Source organism: Lampris incognitus, chromosome 2 (assembly GCF_029633865.1).
Source record: "Lampris incognitus isolate fLamInc1 chromosome 2, fLamInc1.hap2, whole genome shotgun sequence".
Lineage (NCBI taxonomy): Eukaryota > Metazoa > Chordata > Actinopteri > Lampriformes > Lampridae > Lampris > Lampris incognitus.
In genome coordinates, this window is record NC_079212.1 from 103,281,393 (window position 1) to 103,297,046 (window position 15,654).

The following is a 15,654-nucleotide window of genomic DNA, read 5'->3' on the forward strand; positions in this document are numbered from 1 at the left end:
AGAAAGAGATTTTTTTTAAATGAGTGAATACAATAAGTGCTAAGAACAAGTAATAGGGTAGTAGTTCTTAAAGAGGTGAGTTTTCAACCTCTGCCGAAAGATGGGCAGCGACTCCACTGTCCTGACATCAGTGGGGAGTTCATTCCACCACTGTGGGGCCAGGACAGAAAAGAGCTATGACTGGGCCAATCGGCAACAGGGGCCTCTAAGCGACGGGGCAACCAGGCATCCCGAGGCAGCAGATACTCCACTTATTGATGACAAAACAATGAAAAAAAAAAAAGAAACGTGGATGCTGGGACAGAACTGTACACTGAAACACATCAACCATCCTCCCAAAGTGCCATCACCGAGCAGCACCGTCCCATGAAGCATCACCGACCGAGTGTCAGAGACCCCCTGAAACAAGACCAGAGTGCTCATACACACAGTGAGCAGAACCAGACACAACACTCACACAAACTTTATGTATGACACTGAGGAAAACAAAATGCAATGCAAGCCATGTGGAATGAAAATCAGTAGAGAAAACACAGCTGTGAGGAGGCATTTGCAGGCACACACCATGCCGAACTCATACAAAGGTAAGCACGGCTGGATCAATGCTGCACATTTTTATGGTAGTTGTGATTTTTCAACCGATTTGCACAAGGCATTGCACTGCATATTGCTTCTGTAGCAGTCTGACCTCTCTGATGAAATGTACATGGGAATGTCTAGGAAGGATAAGACCTTATCCCAGTACTTGAATGTGAATACTGTGCAGTAAGATTACTGTGTATTAGAAGCTTACATACATTGTATTTTCATTCTGTTTCAAAGCTGTTACAATTGTGACTCTGCCATTTTTTACATACATCAAATTTTGAACTGCATATGCCTTTTATACATACATGTTATGTTAGAAGGCAAACCTACATAGCAAATGTAACAATGTTTGATTCAGTCGCCTCCTTCCAACCTTGCAGAAAGTAATATTCTTGAATATTTTACACATTTTGTATGCCTATTAACAGGAATTGAACTTATCAAACACTAGGTGTGCATCCTAGGCTCCAAATTTGCCAATAAAGCTCCAGACTACACAAGTCTGTCCAGAACTTTATTTCCTAGTTTTGTATAAAGAATGTTTGACCCACAGCAGCAAAGAAACTCTCGGTGCATGCCTCCAGTGTTTTCGTTTAGAGGTGAATGAAAGTCTCATATATACAACAGTGTAAACAATAGGGCTGCATGCCACAGAGACCCCACTCCATTCATACTACTCAAGGAGGTGGACTAAATGGTTATGGGTGATATACCTAACACCCCACTGCACACAGAAACAGGGAAGTATGGAAAAAGAAAAGATCTGCTTTGAGCTGGGGGGGGGGGGGGGGGCCTTGGCTCCTGCTGAATGTTGTGGGGCTTTCCCCACCTTCATATATGTGGTGGAAAAAGACCAGACTCCTGATGGTGCTGTATTTGGTATGCTGGGAGAGGGGCTGGCTAAAACAGCTGATTATGATTCTCGTGGAAGGATTTTGGAGCTTTAACCATAAAATTACCATTTTGCATCAAATTTTCCCTAAACTCTCATCCAAATTTCAAAGCACACATGAGCCAAGGCATGTAATGGCATTCTCTGCTCCACAGAAAACACCATTTCAACAGCTCTCAACGCTGCTCTGGCACACTTAGCTCCACATTTAACACTGTCATCCCCCACATCCTGATCAGCAAACTGAACAACCTGGGCCTTGGTTCCTCACTGTGCTCATGGGTCATGGACTTCCTCGAAGACCGACCACAGCAAGTCAAGATTGGTAAACATGGGTGTCTGGGTAGTGTAGCGGTCTATTCCGTTACCTAACAACACGGGGATCGCCAGTTCGAATCCTGGTCGTGTCTGCGGGTAGGAAGCCGGATGTGGGTATGTGTCCTGGTCGCTGCACTAGCGCCTCCTCTGTTCAGTCGGGGCGCCTGTTCGGGGGGGCTGGGGTGAATAGTGTGATCCTCCCATGCGCTACATCCCCCTGGCGATACTCCCCACTGTCAGGTGAAAAGAAGCGGCTTGCGACTCCACATGTATCGGAGGAGTCATGTGGCAGTCTGCCGCCCTCCCTGGATTGGCAGAGGGGGTGGAGCAGCAAGCGGGACAGCTGGGAAGAGTGGGGTAATTAGCCAAGTACAATTGGGGAGAAAAAGAGGGGGAGAAAAAAAGAAAAGATTGGTAAACACACCTCCTCCACCCTCATCCTAAACCCCACAAGGCTGTTTGCTGAGCCCGGTGCTCTTCACACTCTTCACCACGACTGCACCATCATCCACACCTCCAACAACATAATCAAATTTGGGGATGACACCGCAATAATCGGGGTGATTTCAGACAATGAGGAGACGGCCTACAGACTTGAGGTGGAACACCTGGCTGCATGGCGTAAGGACAACAACCTGGTTCTTAACACTTCGAAGACAAAGATATAGTCATTGACTTCAGAAGAACAAAGCAGGGAGTCCACCTCCCCCTGCACATACACGGAGAAGCAGTGGAAAGCATGAAAAACCTAAAGGTTCTTGGAGTCACTGTGTCAAAACAGCTGACATGGACCTCCAACACGCCACACCTGATCAAAAAGGCCCAACAAAGACTCTCCTTCCTCGAGAAGTTGAAACAGGCTCAGCTCCCAAAGAAACTGCTGCTAAATTTCTGCAGGAGCACCATTGAGGGCATCCTGACTAACTGCATCACTGTGTGGTATGCCAGCTGCACAGCCACCGAGCGAAAGGACCTGCATAGCGTGGTGAAGGTGGCCCAGTGCATTGTTGGGATGGAGCTCCCAAAACTGGACACCATCTATGCCGACTGGCATAGATGGTGTCCAGTTTTGGTGTCCAGATTAAGGAAGAAAGTAAGCAGCATTATCAGGGACATCACACACACCGGCCACTCCCTCTCTGAACAGCTGCTGTCTGGAAAACGTTTCAGGACAATAAGATCCTGCACGATTGGACAGAAGAGCAACTTCTTCCATCACACCCCTCCCTCCCTGCCCAATCGAAGAACCGAATACAGGAACTGTCAGCGCGCACAGACATACATATTAACGACTGTGAAACACACAAACACAATAAGGACTGTGATACAGACACAGACACACACAGACACACATACACACACACCCGCCTCCACCGCCAGAGACTGCTACCACACACAATTTATAACCTTTGTAACTCTGTAAATGTGTAAATGTATTTGAACTATTGCCTGCAAAAACTCATTGTACCTGAGTATAGTGACAATAAATGTCATTCAATTCAATTCAAAATTCTGGACATGAATTAAGGACTACTGATCCTGTACAGAACCTGTGTCAGGGTGTAAATCAAAGCAGATCTTAAATCATCCTCAATAAAAAAAAAAAAGTCAAACCTAGTGACATGTGACACATTGACCTAGATACCGGAGAATGGGCAGCAGGGTGAATTAAGGAGGGAGACCAGAGGACCCAGGTTCAAGCTCCCACATCAGCGAACATCTGTCCTAAACCAAATGTCCTTTAACAAAACATTGAATCATCTGCTGGGGTGTTGCTTTATACCTGAGCCTGGGCTGCAGCCACAAAATGACAGGGGACGAGCCATATGCCCAGTAATTAAGATATTACTTTAGCTTGAATGCGTTAGCAAATATGTTGTGAGGAACTTTCTGAAGTGGCTGAAGTGAGAGTGAATTGTTCCCAGCCAAGATGCAAGCCTCTAACTGAAGGGGTTCATTCATTAATGCTATATACGTAAATGCCATATGATGTTTTAAAGCTGAAACCCATGATTTCTCTCTGGTAATAAATAGTTAATTTCAGTCATCTGGAACATGCAATCAGGCTACACAATACTAGCTGTTGTCTTCACCATGGTTTGAGACACTGTCCATAGACCACTGTTGAAATATTTGTCTGGGTATGCAGAATACTGGTGCAGTAGTAAACACTTTCCTTCTGATGCTGGAACAAGGTTCGAAACACGATGATGATGATGTGGCAGTGTTCCTGTTCAGTTCTACAGTCACTTTTAATAGTAGAACCGCGTTTGCATGTAGTTTGATGCAGTTTGTAATACATGAGCTTGTCTGAGTTAGCTCTGGTCTGAGGATGCCATTTTTACAAGGATGGGACTGTTAACTGCTAAGCTGATGGTGGCAACGGCTGCTGCACCTTGAGGGAGGGACAGAGCGAGGGAATCACGGATTATGGCTTTAATGCTCAGATACAGTATGTAACGATGACAACATCCTCCGAATGCACGTGCTTTCTGAGAAAATAACACCAACCGCAATGATCGCTTATTCCATGTAAAATGTTAATGTCCCCCGCTTTTCTTCCAAGTGATTGCTATTCTGTAGGCTCTCCTTTCAGACCTTGCGGGAATTAAACTTGTCAGTGTCCATTAAACGTGAAACCCCCCCCCCCCTCTCTCTCTCTCTCTCTCTGTCGTTAGTTACATGAAGAGCACATGCTGAGCTCTCTCAGGGGGTTTCCATGCACATACAGAAATAAAGTCAATCTATAATTCAACAGACTGAAGCTCCGCATCGCAAAATCTCTGTGAAGAGTGAACGCACATCATGTACACAACACAACACAACACAACACAACACAACACAACACAACACACTAATTAAGTGAGATAATTGAACGTAATGGCGCAACATAAAGCTCAGCTATTCAGATTGGGTAGCCTATTGGTAGAAAAACCAAAAACGGGGCTTGGCACAGGGGTCATTTCAGGTATAAAAAAAAAGGGAAAAAAGAAAAAAGATGATTATAGATTGTAAAGTAAAATAAAAATAAATAAATGTAAAATCACATGGTTATTTTAAGCTTTAAACATACAACTAAAAGAGCAGCAAACTCACCTGTGAATTTTCTCACGATGCGCAAATGAGGATCTGAAGTCGTCGTTTGTTGTTTTTTTTTTGCGGTCTCTTTAAATCTTGTTTTCACCCCATTATAAGTTTTATAACTGATCAAAACATGATCTTTGAGATTTACTTTTTAGCAACACGCGGCCGCAGTCTAGTTCAGCAGGTAAACTGGACCACACTGCGAACCGGTCCTCCTCCATGCGGTCAGCTGGACTGATGTGGAAGAATCTCGCCTGTCGAGCATTTTACACGCGGGAGCCCTCGGAGATCTCCGTCAATCTTCGGTGACGCTCGTATACATGCGTTTGTTTATTTTCCACGGCAGAGCTCATGCAGGTATACTTCGGAAAGACAGACTCAAGGCGTGAACTGACATTTCGAGTGAGAATGGTGTACAATCGGGCTATTTTTTTCTCTTTACTTATCAAATAAAGGTAGTGGTTTTGACAGTCTTGACAGCCGTTGTTTACCCTGGATAATCTGAACGAACATGCATGTTCATTTTAACCAGGGAGCTGAGCGGTGCAAGCATATTAACAACTGAAATATGATTATAAATAAAAAATGTATTTGCTTTAGAGTGGCTATCCAAAAAAAAAAATCCAAAAATGACTCACTGGCGGACCATTGGTCCCCAAATAATGCAATCAACAATCATGGATCATTTTAGGAACAAAGTTCTACGCTGTGTAACGCTTTAGCCCTCCAAGCTGTTATTTCGGAGGATGTCTCCATCTAGTGGTCACGTCTTGTTTCTGCAGATGGTTTCAAGGAATCCCTGCAGAAACGTGTCTGTCTGAGGCACCTCAAGGGCCCAAACGCATGCTCTTTATTCTTACGGAATTTAGGCCAGCTAAAAGGAGCTTTTCACATATCTGACTGTCTTCGTTAATTCTGGTGTTTGTTTTTAACCTTAGGAATTGACAGAAAATCAAAAACGAGGAAGGGGAAATTGGAGGAGGCCAATTGTGAGAATTATAGATTCGATGTTTCAGCTCGGGGCAGCTGATTGATAGATAGGAGGTATTTTGATTTGGTGGAGTTATCAGTGGTTATGACGCAGCACTTGCGAATTTATGTGACATTGCAGGGGGGATTTGAAGTGCATTTTCAGATCATCAAATGTGTGAGCACAAGAGTTACCTGTCCAGGAAGAGTAATAACACAATTTAAGCCTTAGTCCTTCCCCAGACTTATCTGAGTTTTCTAAATTAAGATCCAGATCTTATTTTTGAGTCACTTTGAGATAACAAATAAAAGCCCACAGTCAGAGGTTTAGCTAACAGCCATAAGTGGGGAACAGGTATCTGTGGTCATCCCCCAAACCAGAGGTCCTGTATCTCCATGTCACTGTGCCTTTCTAGGTAACCTTGATCAAGATGCTGGTTTCATTGTACTAATTGGCTGAACCTGCAGCAAAGGGCACAAGCAGAACGCCCTCTCAGTGATATTATTAATGTACAGTAAATCGTCATTGTTTGCTTTCAGAATATATAGAAGTCAGCCAATGCTGACAACCACTGCAGACAACATTAATTCCTATTGTGAAAGATAGTTTTGCCAATTCAATCTGTTTTTATTGAACATAAGGCTGAAATCAGGTAGCTAGATAGCTAGATAGATATAGATAGACACTTTATTGTCCAGAGTGTCACATAGAGTAAATATATGTACACATAATATACATACCACACAACACACAGAGAACAGGAGACAACAACAGGTCATTGAGGCCATTCATTATAGTCATATACACCATTTTTAATTTTCCTTGGAGCTCTTCCGAGGTCATGACCTTGGTTTTGCCTTCTTGGCCATGGGGCGGAAACATCCCTTGAGGAAATACAGTTTCAGGTGGCTTCTAAGCTTCTGGTCTCTGATGCCATAGATGAGCGGACTAAGTAAGCGTGGCAGGACATTGGTAAACAAATAGGTTGAGAAGACTATGTTGGTGCGGCTGTTTGGCAGAGCAGTGACTAAAATGATGTTGATGAATGGAGACAGGAAGGACAGCATGTATATGAGAAGCTGAGCTCCATGGAGGAGAATGGTGTTGCAGGCCTTTCTGCCAGAGTCCTGGTTGGTGCCAGAGGCGGTCCTGGCTGCAAAAAACACCTTCATGTAGGTAATGATCAATATCAGGAAGACAACGGCGAAGACAAGAACCTGACAGGAAAGAAATGAGCGTCATCCACAAAGGTCTTCAACTGTCAGTTGATGACGGAAAAGAAGATAAACTATGATTTAATCTAATGACATGCTGTTGCAAAATATGGTTGTATGTGCGTGTGTGCATGCACGCGCACACACGTGTAACACATGAATATTAAAGAATGAGATGTAAAAAAAAATGGCCAATATTATATACAATACAAAAAAATTAAAAAAATTTAAAAACCTGAACAACCATGCTTTTGGCCCTGTGGTGTGGTGTGCTGTACACAGCACTAGCGTAGCAAAGGATGGTCCTAGAGAAAATGGACAAGGGCTGGGTGGCAAAGAAGATGAAGATGTCGGTGAGGGCGAGGGTCAAAGATACGCCCCAGATTAAACCAATCAGAATGTAGGTGCGCTGCCGGGTGCAGATCTTGGCGTGGTGGAGAGGCCGGCAAATAGCAACGTAACGCTCGATAGCCATGCCGGCCAGGTTCAAAGAGCTGTTCCTTGAAAGAAAGACATGTGGTAATTTTACAATCGATAAAGAAATAAGATTCACATAAAGCGTTGACCAGATTACATGTCATTCTCATGGCTTCCCACTCAATTTCCCAAACATAGTGTGCAAACTTGGCTAATGAGATAAGGCTCTGATTATGACTTCGAAGATAATACATTAATGCATGTATTAGTTTGTCTACATATTATACATATTATTTGTTTACATGTTACATATTATACTGTATTTAGCACCACTTTTCAATTTATATCCTACTTTCCTTGCCGTGTCTTGTTTTCGGCACTGCAGCAAAATCAATTCTAAATTCAGTCTGTTGAGTCTAAGCAAGCAGACAAGATGGCTTGCTTACACACACACACACACACACACACACACACACACACACACTTGTTAGTGGTGATTGCCATTAGCAGCAAGAGACAGCAAGGGATGAGGCTCAGGGAGGCAACATAAAGTGTGATTTGCAGCACCACAGCAATGGTTAGCAAAATCATGTCGTTGATCACCAGGTGGGTGTACAGCACATACCTGGAGGGGAAGAGAGAGAGAGAGAGAGAGAGAGAGAGAGAGAGAGAGAGAGAGAGAGAGAGAGAGAGAGAGAGAGAGAGAGAGAGAGAGAGAGAGAGAGAGAGAGAGAGAGAGAGAGAGAGAGAGGAGGAAAAAGAAAATCGAGAGGAGGGAAAACTGAAGAGGGGAGATAATTAAGTCGAGTCAAATTTTTACATAAAACATATTCAAAAACGCATGTTGACCCAAGTGTTGAACAGCATCAATAATAAAATAAAAAAACAACAACAAATAAACAAGAGAAAAGACAGAGAAGAAGAGTGCAAATAACTTACAATCCCCAAAAACACATGTCGACAACAATACATGTTACATACATACAATACATTTTGTATTTGATTGCCTTTTGTCATGTGCTCTAACTGTTCATACTACTGCACAACCAGTTGCCCCTCTGGGGACAACTAAAGTTCTACTACTACTACTACTATTAATACCACTACTACTATTATTACTAGCACTACTAGTACTACTATTACTACTACTACTACTATTATTGTGCAACAAAAGTTGTATAATATCACAACAGTAAGTTTACAGGTATTTATATTTGTGTTGTGTTGCACTGTGCTTACCTGGTAAGGCATTACTTAGTGAATATGAAATGGAGAGGAAAGGAGTGGGGCAAGGTATGGCACAGACCTTTTGCAAAGACAGTGGTAGTTCAGTTCATCTGAACATCGAAGCTGATCAACATCCAGATTTGTCAGATTTGACACACACACACACACACACACACACACACACACACACACACACACACACACACACACACACACACACACACACACAACTTCACAGAGAGAAGCAAGCAGAGATGCAGGCATGGACACACACAACCACAGTCACACGCTCCTCCTGTCTTACCTTGGATCTCGCTGGAACACTCGGCTCTTAAAATAGGTGTAGACAAAAGATGCGTTGATGGACATGATGATGACACTGAGGGTGAAGGTGATGAAGTTTTTAATGAAAGCGTCATTATAGCTGTCCATTCGCCTTGTTGAATTCATACTCCACCTCCAGCCGCTGAGTGGGGAGAGAAATGTCCACTCAGGCAATTGTGGAGCTAAAATCAAGCCCTCATCAGTGAAAAGAGTTTGATGGGAAGTTCATTTTTATCTTATCATATTTTATTCATTAATTAACCCATCTCTGTAATGAACTCAAATTATGATTCATTTGCAGAAATTCCTTTTAAAGCCTCCAAGAACATTCTGAAATGAGCTCCGAAACAGATGAATAAACAAATAACAGTTATTATACGTGTACTTACCTTCTTACTGTTGTATTAGTAAGTTCAGAGGGAGAAGGCATCTTAAACAGTGAAATCTACAAACCCAGGTCCTCATATCTAATAGGTTGTCTCTAACATATACTACATCAGCTACCACCTCATTAGAAAAAAAGAAGAATTAAGAACAAATTTTACAAGCTTATATTGACATTAATGAGCTTTGAAGAGACTTTTCATTATCCAATATGTAAATGCTATTTCATAAATTCAGTTGATCTTTTACCACATATTTTACCCAAGTTACAATTTACACAATGTAATCCAAGTGTAAAATCTTTTGAAACTTATTTAAATTAAATTATAGGCCCTTAATTCACTGAAATTGCCCGACTGAGAACATTTCCATTCACTGCACAGAGACATGGCTGCAATCGTTTAAGTAGTCCCAGTTTCTGTGGTTCAGGCACATGTAAATTATAACACAAACAGCACCAAAATGTAATAATACTGGCAATAAGAGACATCATTATGGGTTATCATTTTACATGGTAAATTTATGTTAGTTCTGTTAAGTAAAGAATATTCACACCAGATTCACATCAGTTTCACACAGGCCTCAAAACTCCTCTAAATCATTTCAAATACTGATGTATAAATTAAGGAACACATTAAAACAGTCTTTAACTGTAGATGTGGGTGTAAAACAAAATCACCACAGATAAACTGTTAATTTCTATCCTCAAACTGTTTTCCAGGGATCCCAGTTTTCTTAAAGCTTTATCATTTACACATAGAGATAGAAAGTAAAGCTACAAGAGACACTCGGAAATATGCTCAACTTACACAACAAACTTGCTGGGCAAGCCAACCTCACAGTGCCTGCCCGATATAACCCGAGCTAGTGAGGAGGAGAAACAGATGCAGCATTATATATAGATATCATATAGGCTGATATTGTTATCAGGTTATCTTTAGGGAAGTATGGGGGAGAGAGGAGAGAGAGAGAGAGAGAGAGAGAGAGAGAGAGAGAGAGAGAGAGAGAGAGAGAGAGAGAGAGAGAGAGAGAGAGAGAGAGAGAGAGAGAGAGAGAGAGTGAGAGATGGGGTGGAGGTTTGGAGAGTTAGTGGAGATGAGGGTGAAAAAATATACAATATATCTCAGCATTTACTTTTCCCAATATTTGACAATAGTTGATAGAAGAAAGAAAAGGTTTAACTGTTAAATACTGTACAAAAATAGCTGTTTCCGAATACAAGTAGTAAGAGGTGTTTTATTGCTAAAATCATTATAGGCCATGTTGGTATAGAATAAACCAATGTCTAAATTTCGTTTTTGCTCTCATAAGATCTGAAATAAACTGAACTCAATTCAATCGGTAGCTTATGTGAAGATAACTAATAGTCAGCTGGGCCAGATATTGTAAATGGTTGATGGTCCATTTCCTGAATGGGTAAAAAGCAGAAGAGACCAAAACAGTCAATGAGTGCATACCATTTTAAAAGGCACAGACTGAACAACAGTACAGCTGTGATGATGTGTTATAATGTCACAGAAAGATCCACACCATGTTTTAGTCATTGAGAGTCACAGGGAATGGACCCTTTAACCCTGCAAGAGCTCTACCCACTGAATTAGATAAGAGCACTCTTACAGGGTAACTCCCAAAACAGAGACATTGGTTTAAAAAGGGTTTGTTTTGATATCCAGTGATGATATTATCATGAGTGATGTAAGTTGAAAACACTAATAAGTAGATTACAATATGCAATCTTCATACTCCACATCATCCTCCAGCACCTAGACTCTGCAGAAACCTACACCAGGATCCTGTTTGTGGATTTCAGCTCTACCTTCAACATCATCATCCCAGAACTGCTGCAGGACAAGCTCTCTCAACTCCATGTGGCTGTCTTCGCCTGCAGGTGGATCACCGACTTCCCATCTGACAGGAAGCAGCACGTGAAGCTGGGGAAACACGTCTCTGACTCCCGGACTGTCGATAACCTTGTAGCGTTATGTTTGTACTGACCCGCATTCCGTACTTACAGAGTAGTCACGTGATCATGCAGCCTAGTGGCGGCATTATACACGCTCGATGGTGTTTTAAGCCCCCAACGTACTCTTCAAGGCAGCGCTGCATGGAAGGCACTCCCCGCCCCCTACAGTTTCAGCCAACAGTTTCATGTACTTGGCCGACACGCTGTCTCGTGCAGCAAGGAAGAGCACATCACAGCATCAAACTGAACGGAACGGATGGACTTCGAAGTGATGGCAGTCCAGCCCATCTCATCAAATCGCCTGAAGGAGCTGCGAGAACACACAGCTGCAGACTGCCTAAAAATGGACGTAATCACTCTAAACATTGGGAGTAATCACACCAATGACAGAGCCCACAGAATGGGTTTCTGCAATGGTTGCCGCACACAAGAAGGACACTGACAACATTCGCATATGCATCGATCCACGTGACTTGAATGAAGCTTTAATGCGCCCTCACCATCCTATGCGCACGGTCGAAGAGGTGGCTACACAAATGTCTGACGCCACTGTGTTTTCGGTGCTGGATACAAAAAGTCCATTCTGGCAAATAAAACTAGACACAGAATCCTCCATCCGAACAACATTTGCATCAGAGGTCTTCCAACGAGCGATGGAGCAGGTCTTCACAGGCTATCCATGTGCGATCATCGTCGATGACATCATCGTGGGCGGCAACGGAGTAGGGGAACATGATTCCAACCTCAAAAAGGTCCTGGACAGGGCTCGGAAAGTGAAGCTCAGACTGAATCCGGTGAAATGCAGGTTCAGACTCAAACAGGTGAGCTACGTGGGACACGTCTTCACAGACCAGGGACTCAAAGCTGACCATGCGAAGATAAAAGCAATCGCTGAGATACCCCCACCTGAAGACAAGGCTGCTCTTCAGAGATTCTTAGGAATGACAACATACCTTGGAAAGTTCATCCCTAACTCCAGCGAAATGTCTGCATCACTCCGCCAGCTGCTGCAACGTGACGTAGCCTGGTGTTGGGAAAAGGAACACGAAGATGCATTCAACAGACCGAAGGCCCACATATCAAGCCCTTCGGTGCTGAAATACTACGGCGTGAGAAAGCCTGTCACACTCACCTGTGATGCATCGCAGTGTGGCCTTGGTGCAGCTTGCCTACAGGGAGGCTAACCCATAGCATATGCCTCGCGCACCTTGACGGAGACTGAGACAAGATATGCACAGATAGAAAAGGAGCTGCTGGCGGTGGTGTTTGCATGTTTCAAGTTCTATGACTATGTCTACGGCAAGCCAATCACAGTCGAAACCGACAATCAGCCCCTCATCACAATCCTGAACAAACCATGATGCTGAAGCTGCCGAAGTTCAACTTGACGCTTGCATACAAGAAAGGGAAGTTCATGTACTTGGCCGACACGCTGTCTCGTGCAGCAAGGAAGAGCACATCACAGCATCAAACTGAACTGAACGGAACGACTTCAAAGTGATGGTAGTCCAGCCCATCTCATCAAATCGCCTGAAGGAGCTGCGAGAACACACAGCTGCAGACTCTTCAATGCAAGCTCTCTGCCGCACTATAAAGCAAGGATGGCCCGACCGAGCAAGCAGTACTGCAGCCGCTGCAAGACCATTCTTTGCATTCCGGGATGAGCTCACCATCGACAATGACATTGTAATGAAAGGAACAAGAGTGGTCATTCCCCAAACACTACAGTCTGAGTACCTGACCATTCTACACAAAGGACATCCTGGGGCCGAAGCAACGAAACGCGGAGCACGCGATGTTGCATTCTGGCAATCCATGGCAAAGGATGTTGAGAACATGGTCCAAGCCTGCAGTGTGTGCAACAGTCTAAAAGGACATCAACAGAAAGAGCCACTGCAACCCACCCCAATCCCAAAACTGCCCTGGTCCACCATCGCCACAAACACCTTCGAGTGGAACAGTCACCACTACCTGGTCTTGGTCGACTCGTACTCAGGGTGGTTTGAAATCGATCCACTTAAAAACCTCTCTTCACAAAGTGTGGTCAACAAGCTAAAGCGGCACTTCTCAGTCCATGGCGCCCCTGACACTGTCTTTTCAGACAATGGCACCCAGTTCTCCAGTCAGACTTTTCGTGAGTTTGCCACAACCTGGGGTTTCCACCACGCCACCAGTCCTGAATACCCACAAGCAAACGGCCTGGCAGAACGGGCAGTTCAAAGCGCAAAGAGGCTGCTTGAAACTTCAAAGAGAGATGGGACAGATCTACTTCTGAATCTGCTGAACATTCGGAACGTGCCACGAGATACAACCCTGGGCTCTCCCGCTCAGCGTCTCCTATCTAGGAGAACACGCACCAGCCTACCTGCCAGCCAGCAGATGTTGGCGCCGTCGTCAAAGGACACTGTAACGGTCTGGGCTCAGCTGTCAAAGAAACGGGGAATGCAGAAAGCGCACTATGACAAGTCAAGCAGACCACTGCCTGCACTGGAACCGTCTCAAATGGTCTGTCTTCAGACTACAAAGGGACATGACAAGATCAGAGTGATCAAAAGGATGTGCAACGAACCTAGATCTTACATCATTGAATCGGAAGGAAAGGAATACAGGAGAAACCGACGGCACATTCTGCCAGTATCCGAACCTCAACATATCCTCGACCAAAATGAACACATTCCATCAGTGCTTACCAGAGAGCAAGACAAGGATGGCACTCAAGTGGAACGCATTCCATCAGTATGTGTCTGTGAATGTTCTCATTCATCCAGGCCATGATTATCCAAAAGAGTTGAATCGAGTGCAACTGGACTTGGTATATATTCGTGAAGACGTTGCGCCTCTCATCCAAGAGGCTTCCTCAGTTCGTGCCTTTCTGACTAGACCAAGCTAGTCTGACTGGCTGGTGATGAGACTCAGAATTTATCCTCTAGGAGTCGTTGTCAGAGCTATTGATATGCGTGGCTCTTTGTGATCCGATGTTTACCAACGCCCTGTCACGGCCTCTCTCCCTTGACATCGAGGCGATCGCCCTCTTTCCCTTGACACCTGCTGTCGCCCTCTCTCCCTTGGCATCAAAGCAATCGCCGTTGACACCTGCTGACCCCCCCTTCACCCCGGTGCACCAGCTGGCCATCGGATCGGTCGCCCGCTCTCCCTTGGCATCGGGGCGGTCACCGTCACCCTTGGGGGGCCTCTGCCGTGGACCAGTCTTCGCTGGAACGTTGCCATTCATGGACTTCTGCCTGCCAATCTACCTGCCACCGAGCCAACTCCTGCTCTACCCCTGAGATCGGTCACTTCAATAAAGACTTGATTTCTTTCCTTACCTGGTTGTCCCATCTGCTTTTGGGTTCGTTCCTGATACGTGACAGTACGTTCCAGCCACTATGGACCCAGCAGACCATTCCACCACAGACCTGGCCACGGTCTGCCAGGCTGTAGCCAACCAGGAATCGGTCCTCGGCCAGCACAGCCAGGTGCTACAGGAGATGGCTGACGCCCCCCGTGAGCTCGGCTCAAAGATCTCCGGAATCCAAACCCAACGTAGTGCCTCCGCTAGCCCGGGACCCGCCCCTCCAGCTCTGCCACCCTCAGCGCCATCAACTTCGGCTAAGGAACCATGGGTTGCCCCGCCCGATAAGTATGATGGAGATTTTGGACTTTGTCACCCTTTTTTGATGCAGTGTGAGATTGTGTTTAACCAGCAGCCCCAGTCATATTCCACGGATGGAGCCAAAGTCGCTTACATCATGGGCCTTCTCCGGGGAAGCGCTCTGGATTGGGCTACAGCGGTGTGGGAGATGCGGACCTCCACTTCCTCATCCTACGCTGAGTTCACCACTGCCTTTCGCCAGGTTTTTGATCATCCCGTGCGGGGAAAGGATGCGTCAAAAAGACTGATCTCTCTCCGCCAGGGTTCCCGCAGCGTCGCCGACTACTCAGTTGAGTTCCGTACGCTATCAGCGGAGAGCGGATGGAACAACGAGTCACTCCAGGCCAGGTTTTCCAACAGTCTAAGCGAATCCATAAAGGACGAATTGGTTTCCTACCCCGAGCCTGGAGGGTTGGAGGAATTGGTTACCCTGGCCATTCGTGTGGACAACTGTCTCCGGGAGCGGAGGAGAGAGAGGACGCGCCGCTTTCCTGGTCACAACAACTTTCCACGGGCCACACCTCCAAACTCTGGGGGCCGAGCTCGCTCGACTGAGGCTGCCGTCCTCCGAGAAAGCCCGAGGCGTGACTCTTCCCCAGCTTCGGAGCCGATGCAACTCGG

The 15,654-nt window shown here is 45.0% G+C and overlaps 1 protein-coding gene across 1 annotated transcript; it reads right to left on the minus strand.

Moving 5' to 3' along the window:
- Positions 1-6,691: 6,691 nt before the first annotated feature.
- On the minus strand, positions 6,692-9,142 carry LOC130131275 (odorant receptor 131-2-like). Its single transcript, XM_056300903.1, has 4 exons — positions 9,015-9,142; positions 7,968-8,108; positions 7,302-7,566; positions 6,692-7,069 (listed from the first exon to the last, which is right to left on the minus strand). The coding sequence occupies exons 1-4, from the start codon at positions 9,140-9,142 to the stop codon at positions 6,692-6,694; spliced, it is 912 nt and encodes a 303-aa protein (XP_056156878.1).
- Positions 9,143-15,654: the final 6,512 nt, after the last annotated feature.